The sequence below is a fragment of the Poecilia mexicana genome, unplaced genomic scaffold (assembly GCF_051168715.1).
Source record: "Poecilia mexicana isolate PSO_F unplaced genomic scaffold, ASM5116871v1 scaffold_14, whole genome shotgun sequence".
In the NCBI taxonomy this organism is placed as follows: domain Eukaryota; kingdom Metazoa; phylum Chordata; class Actinopteri; order Cyprinodontiformes; family Poeciliidae; genus Poecilia; species Poecilia mexicana.
Genome location: NW_028263383.1, coordinates 27,345,023 through 27,353,569, shown reverse-complemented (window position 1 = coordinate 27,353,569; position 8,547 = coordinate 27,345,023). Strand labels below are relative to the sequence as shown.

General features: G+C 35.8%; 1 protein-coding gene across 1 annotated transcript in view; it reads left to right on the top strand.

The window, feature by feature from the left end:
- Positions 1-252: 252 nt before the first annotated feature.
- The window catches only part of arhgef12b (Rho guanine nucleotide exchange factor 12b), a 44,821-nt gene continuing 36,526 nt past the window's right edge, over positions 253-8,547 (top strand). The window contains 1 exon segment of the mRNA XM_014968020.2: positions 253-919. Coding sequence (XP_014823506.2) covers positions 888-919 — 32 coding nt within the window. The 5' untranslated portion in view covers positions 253-887.

The following is an 8,547-nucleotide window of genomic DNA, read 5'->3' as shown; positions in this document are numbered from 1 at the left end:
ACAATACATAATTAAAAAAAACATCTGTCATATTTACTCTAAAAGTTGTTTTAAGATTAAATATCTGCCGTTTATTATTATTATTACATAATTATTAGTTCTGCTTCTATCACTTTTTTATGCGCAAAGACAATGGGTTTAATCACCATAACCGAAAGTAAGCTCAACAGAGAAGGATAATTATGAATTTAGAAAAATACGAGCAGGCCCTGAATGCGTCGGAAGGAAGGTGGGTTTCTTCACTTTTCAGTGTTTTGGGGAGGGGGCACAAAGCGTTTCCTTTTTTCCATTTGCATCATGCTTTATCGGAGCAACAACCAGAGCAGCTTGAACATTGAGAATAACTTTAAAGTGACCATCCATCTGCTGAAGGAGCCGTCCGGAAACCAGACGCCTGCAGACCAGCGGAAATAAAAGCAGAAAGTTCATTTGGGCTTTTAGAAGCCAAAGTTTGACGTAATTTTCTCCGGGACACCAGGAAAAGACAGGAGGGTCAACATGGAAGTATTTCCTGCGGAAAAATGAAGGATTTTCTCTTTTACAACTCCAAGGTTATCTGAGGACGGGAAAATAATACAGGATCATCGGAGCTCTTAAAGTTTTCCAGATGTCTTTTCTGATGCAAGCAGCGACAGCTTTCTGAAACACCCCAGAGATCCCTACAGTTCTCCTGGATCTTCAGCAGCAGCATCACCGCTACTTTCGCTTCCATGGATTTTAGAGGAAAAAACAACCTTCCTGGCTGAAAGGAGCTGGATTGTTCAGACCTTCATGGTGAAGCCGCCTGCTGACTGAGACGTGCTCGGAGCAGATGGAGACAAAATAAAGCAGCTGTTATAAAAATGTTATTTGGGTGAAAGCCTGCGAAAGCTGACAAGGGAAGCCCAATGAGTGGCACACAGCCAGAACTCAGTGACAGGTAGGACAAAATGCTTCCATCTACATTTAACATACAAAACTTCATATTTTATAAGTTTTTACTTGTTTTTAATCACACTAAAATTGTTTGATCCATTGGATGAAGAAAAACGTTTCTTTTGTGGCATTTCTTGTAATTATGCACAGACTCGACCTAAGGCATAAGCAAACTAAGCTACTCACTAAAGCCAGTCCCTCCAGTTTTTCGTGGAATTTCATGGAAAATCAAGAGATCTTTGCAGTTTATTTATTTTATTTTATTTTTTTGCTATTGCATAATTCAGGTTATTGCAAATTCTCAGCAAAAATAGTTAAAATCGTTTGGGTTTAAAGCTGCAGTACATAACTTATGAATGTATATATATATTTTTTACATATTTGTTGAAAGTGTCAGTATGCATTATACTATGCAATGACAGTATGATATAAGTCAGACAATCTGAAAAAATCAAGCTCCTTTGCCTTTTCCCAACTAGGAACAACCAATCAGAGCCAGGAGGAGGGTCTTAGCGCTATCAAACATCCTCCATGTGGTGTTGCTCATCCCTCTTCCCTCTCTCTCTCTCTGCTGTGCTGTAACTAACATAGCATGTTGTGAATTCTAAGGCTAGTTGATTTTTTTACTTTTTTTTTATTCACACTATAATTACATACTTTTTTTTCTTTTCAGATTTTGGAAGGGGTTTAACAAGGAAAAATATTGCAAATAATTCCAAAGTACCGCCACAAAATCGTTGATCTTGATTCCAAAAAATCCCCAAAATAATTGCAACATCCTGTTAACACAGATTAAATACAGACTAAAATTTCAATATTTATTTACAGATGACAAGAATACAATTTTATTTAACATTTTAAAATATTTTAAATTGTTTAACATTTAAATTTGAGGTTTTTAAGAAACTGATAAGTTTACTGTGGAAAAGTACACACAATAATCTTCACTGTGTAATTGTTGTCTTGCCAGAGTTACAATCTGCAATATTGTCTTTACGTTTGAACTTTAGTTTGTTTTGAAATACATCTCAACTCGTAATAACCCTGATTGGTTTTAATCTCAACCAGGTAAACTCTACAAACCTCTCCCAGATTCACCAAATCTGGGTTGAATCAAAATATTCAGGTACAATCTTGGGCCAGCCCTGGTTATACATCCTAAATTAATTCATGATAGATTCCCAAAAGCATTAAATCTTTAAATTAAAAGTGTCAGAATCTGTAAAAAATCTACAATAGAACAGTTTCTCCTTTTATATTTGGGAAAAATCTGTTTGTCCTGATAAGGCTTCATGTGTCAAAGTTTCCTTTTTTATTGCTCAGAAAGCTCTCAGTAACTTAACATCTCTCTGCCATAATAAAACACATTCAGTACGGAACTTCTAAAGTGCCAATTATGGTTTTCTTTTTAACCAGTTTCAATAAAGATAAGTATAATCTGGTTCAGATACATGAGCACCAACAGATTCAAGATGACTCGACTCGCCCCTCAACTGCATCTCAGTTCATTTTAGTAAATTAACCGGTATTTATTCTAACTGCTAAGAATGCAAAACATTCCTCAAAGATTGTTTGTTAAACATGTTATGGCAATTTTGAGATTAAGCAGAGCTGTGTATGAGCATGGCAGCCCATAAACCCGACCCAGTTGCACCAATTAAGTCAGGAGGAATGGGCCAGAATCCTAGCAACACTAAACGTTTGAGCCGAGTCATTCAATTCTATCAAATATTTAGGAAATTTATTTCACAAACTTGCCAGAGTACAAATCTCCAAAAATATATTCCCCTCCATTATTCTGGATGGAAATAATTTTGGTAATCCTAACTGACCCAGAACTGGAAGATTATTGTCTGATTTAGTGAGACAGTGAATAAAATAATTATAAAATAGTAATTATAAAATATGCTAATATCTGATTTTAAATGCATATTAATATATTTAATTACCAGAAGAACCCCACTGGAATGAGCAGTGCTTTGGGTTTTATGTTAACACAGAAATTAAAATGCTCTCAGTTTAACAACATCAGATCTGGGCTGAAAAGAGCGAACAGGAGAGGAACTTTCGATTGTTATTCTTTTTCTTAGATGTTCATAACATTCATTGAAGATCTAAATATCATTTGAGGGATCAATAACCCCTATCACATCATCAGCCGTTTGTATAACTAAACAATTTAGTCTTGTTGTGTGAATTATAAGAGTGAGGATAAGTTTGTCCACTTTTCTCCATTTTAAGTCGGGATCAGATAGAACTGATAACCACAGAGAGCCACAGAAAGTCATTTCTGCCTGTTGCCATCAGGCTTTCTAATGCCCAAGTCTGTGCTATTTGATAAAAAAAATTATCTGTGCTCATTTATAGGTTATGTATTGATTAATATATTGCATGTGACTGCTTGTTATTTATTTGTTTATTTGTTTACATATGTCTAGTCATTTTGAAATTATCACTCTTAGGTATATATACTTTACAAACTTTGTATTTATTACCTAAGATGGAGTAGCTTTCAACAAATAAGCAATTTCCCCTTGGGGATTAGTAAAGTATATTCTATTCTATTCTATTCTATTCTATTCTATTCGAAATATCACTCTGTGAGTTGCTATAACTCCTTAAAATGATATGTCCTCAATTTTTAAAGATTGTCCTAAATTAAGAAGATTAAAATGTACGGTGTATACATTTTGCGTTTAAGACAAAAATACCTTTGCATGTAAATGTCTTACCAAAACTCCTGAAGTAGCAGGTTTTTAGCTTCACCTGGTTCAAATTCTTTAAAGGACAACTATACTGCATTTTAGGCAATACGATTTTTTTTCTTATTTAAGAAAGGCATTAAATTGTTTATTTGTATCTTTTAAAATGTACTTCTAATGTCATATAAAGTGGCTTAAGATGTAGAAGGTGCCAGTATTTTTGATCCAATTTTATCCAAAGAATAATTGTTAAAATAATTGATTACTAAAATGATTGTTAGTTGCAGCCCAATTGTGTTCCACATTTCAGGATTTCTTTTTTCTATTTTGCTACTAGCTTGCTGTTTATTTGTAATGGACTTTTTAAAAAGCCATTTAAAAAAATCCATCCTATGAGGGAATCCTCGACCTATGAGGGAAAAGCTATCCATAGTTTATCATCTTTAAGTCTTATGAGAACAAATCAACCTCCACTCCAGCACCACTACCATTAAAACTTGAACTGTTGAATATACAAATATTCATTGGTGCACCCATATTTACATGGATTCAACGTTTGTCTCCTGAGAGCAAAAAAAGACTCCTTGTATGTGCACAAAGATGATTCAAATGACTAACTTAAGAACTTTGCAAAGCTAACCTACTTAAAGAAACAGGTGTGTGTTTGTTTTTCCACATTTCCAAAAATGTTTTCAAAGTTTGTGCATAGGTTTTACACAATATGAAAAATTAGAGCCCAGTTGGCTGTGGATTTTCATCAAATGTTTCCTAACAGAAGCAGCATGACACACAGACAGAGCTGAACACTTCTAAATTAAATGAGTTAAGTGGATCATCTGTCAAATCTGCTGTATCAAACTCAAATGTTGTCTGCTGGAAAGTTACAAAGTTACCATAGCAACATTGACTTTTGAACCCATGAGTCAAATTCTGTCCTAGAGGAACAACAAGTCCCCAAAAATTGGAGTTTCAATTTTTATTGTGGTGGCCCTGGAAAGTCAAAGAAAGTCACTTGATTTCATATATTCAGCCGGGAGGAAGAAGCTCGGTGGTCGTCCGCTCAGCTGCTCTTCACAACAATAGGTCTCTTCTGATTTTCGTCACACATTTCCACATAAAGATTGTGGATGGTTTGGTCCCGATCTGACTCTGGAGCAGAACCAGCGGAGAATTGTTCTCTTCCTGGGTTTAGCTGGAAAGATTTATTTGGCTGTCAAGGTTTGGTACCAGATCCTTTTTTGTAGTCCAAGGAAAATCCAACAATTTTTTATTAAAGATAAAAAAATTTTTAAAAATCAATATATGCATCACAAGTTAGTTTATTTTATTATATTTGTGCATTTCTATATGTCTAAGAAATGGCATGATTCAATCATAAATTACCTCTGTTAGGATATGGCAAATGTCTATGTGTCCCTTCTAATGTAGAATTAAATTATTGCTTTTTAAAAGCCAGTGGAACGTTTAAGGATCGCAGCTCTAAGAAAAACAGTTAGAGGTTTCATTTTCAGCTTCTCCACCCTTTTTTAATATATTTTTGCCTGGTAGACATTATGTGCTCATAAAAAAAGAGTGAAAATGTGCTCAAGACACATTCATTCAACATGGTGGAAGAATGAAATCTCTATTTAACTTTAATTTATATCTGTGGGTGTACAGACAGTACTGATCCAGACAACTTTACGAGGAGTTGAAGCAGGAAGGTGAGGCTGATTGTCGTGGTCTCTTCATTCTTTCCAGGTTGTCGGACTTAAGCTGAATGGAGAAAACAATTCAACCTAACAAAAGCGATTAAGCACCCAGTAATAAACTGATTTTCCCTGACAGGTTTGTGCTGCTCATAAAAGTATTCACGTTTTTATGCTTGGTCATATTACAAATGCAAACTCTCACTTATCTTATTGAGATTTTATGTTATACATGTACAGCTAAAAAACAATTTATGTTGTGAAAATATTCAACATTTTGTTACATATTTCTGAATGTGAAACTTGTTTATTACATAGGTTCTTTACACATAGAGCAAAATATTTCAAGCCTTTACTTCATGTAATATTGATAGCTTATAAATATTGAAAATATTGTGAAAAAGTTGGAGCATTTTCATAGAAAGTTGAGTGGAAGGACAAAGTGTGGTAGGAAAAGTGGCATGAGCAGCCTTCAGAGGATTGTCAAGCAAAATCCATCCAAAAAGTTTTGGGACGTTTCACAAGGAGTGGAGACTACTGCTATGAGCCGACTTTCTGGCTTTAATAAAGGGCTATTCCATGGTTTTAGCGTGTGACTGCATTTGAACATCCAGTTCAAAACCTGAAGCACGTGTAGTGAAGAACGCTGGTTCCTTAAAGTAAAATTTAATTACAGCCTGTATTCTATTTTATAAAACACAAAAGTGAGAATGTTGAACAGTTTTCTGGCATTACAAACAATTTAGAATTTGACAAGCATCAGAACATAAATATGTGGACTAATCAAAACAGGACTCATTGATTAGTCAGTGCTGGTTTACTACTGCACAGTCTACTACATAGTTTGTGATCTGTATAAGTTTTACTCTTTGGATGTAAACAATAACAAAACCCCAAAACAAAACAATTATAATTCTTAATTTTGAATTTTTTTTTAAAAATGTCATCTAATTTTTGGTGAACTCAATGGCGTGTCTCATCTCATACCTCGACTTAAAGTGTCTGAATCAGTTTAGGAGTGTAACTTTTCTGATGGTTCATTGTTTTTTTTTCCCACGGAAAAAATGCCATGCCGACCAGAACCTGTCACAACGAACCACATGAGAAGGTTCGGTCTGTTTAATGGTCAGATGTGTCCGTGTCTGGAGAACAAAATGTAAACTCATGAAGCAGATGCTGTGTCCTGACCCAGTTTTGTTTTTTATTTCATGTTTATCAGCGAAGTAAACCGAATGATTTTGAGAAGACATCCTGAAAGCTGCATCAGGCTTTACTCTGTAAGAAAAAGATACATCGCCGTTGTTTTAGTTGTTTGTTTATTCTACCGCATCTGACAATCAAATAGTTATCTGGACATCAGAAGGCATCTTGCAACAAATACCTGGTAGCTGTTTTAGATTAAGGTCATATCACGCTCACACCATAAACAAACTGCTCTAGAGTTTATTAGGAACCATACAAAGACCACCTCTTTGAAATGGTCTTGCTATGGTTCTTTTGCACTGCACCCTAGTGTGGTAGCTGCGATCCCACACCAAGTGGAGAAATGTGCCGAAGCTCAAGTTTCAACAGACTAAATGCCTCAGGTGTGAAAACGCCCTGAGGTGCATTCACATCAGTTCTGTTTGGTCAACTTTAATTGAACTTTAGTTCATTTACCTAAAAAGTCCAGTTTGTTGGGGGAGGTGTGAATGCATAATCAAACCAAAAAAGCAAATTCTGGTCTGCCTACAAACCGACAGTTCAGTTCGGTTGAAGTGAACTATGGTGCAGTTTGAATGCACATGTGGACACCAAGCGAACCAGAGACCACTCCAAAAGCAGAAATCAAAGTCGTGCGCAGGGCATTCTGGGTAAATATAACCAAAACAAACACGTGTCTACCACTAGCGAGATAAATGTTTTATGTTTTTTATTTTAACCAAAATACATAAGAGAAATCTAAGAACTAATAAAATTTGACACCACTTCATTTTTGTTTATATTTTGTGATGAAGGAAGATTCTTTCGGTGTCTTCTTCAGAGGCTTTTGTGTGGTTCCCTTTAGTGGTTCTTGTTGCATGATCGCCACCACAGGAGAGTGGGGGAACATGTTTTTCAAAGGGTTTGGTTTGTTTGACACAGTGCAGTATGAAAGTGAACCGCACCAGCTGGAAATGTAACCAATGTTATAACTTCCCCAACTGAACCAAGACAACTGGAGTTTTAATAACAGCAGCAGAGAAACCTCACACACACTGACCTGGACACGTTGGAGTTTGATGGGGTCAGGTTTTAGGTTTGCTTGAGTTTGGGATGTTGTTGAGCATGTTGGACTAACAGATGTCACAGGGGTTCAGTGTTGGAACCAGTGACTGTCAGGGCAGCTGGACACATTGTGAAGGTTACCGACAAACAAAGGGAACAATAAAGAATTGTGTGGCAACCATTCCAGAACTCTGTGACGTCTGGAAACAGATATCGGACTCTTTACAACATGGTGGAAAATGATTGTTGGTAGCCTCGTGTATCCACAACTTCCAACGTCAGACCACTCTGATGTGAAACTATTTTGTCTTTGTTGCCTATAAGGAAGCATTATGGGATTTTAGATAAATAACAGAAGTCTGTATCTGTTGACTTGTTTGGACTTTTGTCTTCAAAGGATCAGCTTTTCTTCTCTGCATTTAGAAAGTAATTTTTGTGTTTCTGAATCTATAAAAATACCTGCATGAATTTTTCATTTTGCCAAAGTAAGTTTAAAGTATTGCACAAGCTCATGTTGCAGAGATTTGCTGCTGTTACTTAGTTACATTTACAGCTGAACTCCAGGGGTGATTAGGTCACAGTTTGGAACTTGTTCAAGAGCCTCTACATGAGGAGAATTGAGTCTGAGTTGGCCTTTTGAGATATTTGTTGCGCCACTTGTACGCATCGTATTTGGAAGAATTGTACATTTTTTTTGTAATGTATTTTCAGGGAAACTCAACAAGATGGGTTGATTATTTTCACATGAAACAAGCTGCCATGTCTCTGCATGTCTTTTGTTTTTGTTCTATCTTTGATGTTCTATCTTCTGTATTTTCCTTTTCATATACTTCAGATAGTCAAGATAGTCTTGACACGACTTGCTCTCTAGACATTTTTTACTCTTAAAATGCTCTTCCAGAATTTATTTCTTCCTCAGCGTGTGATTTTTAAATCTTAATGCATCTCTGGCTGCATGTTTAGCGTGATTTTCCTGCTGAATTGTGAACTTTCAC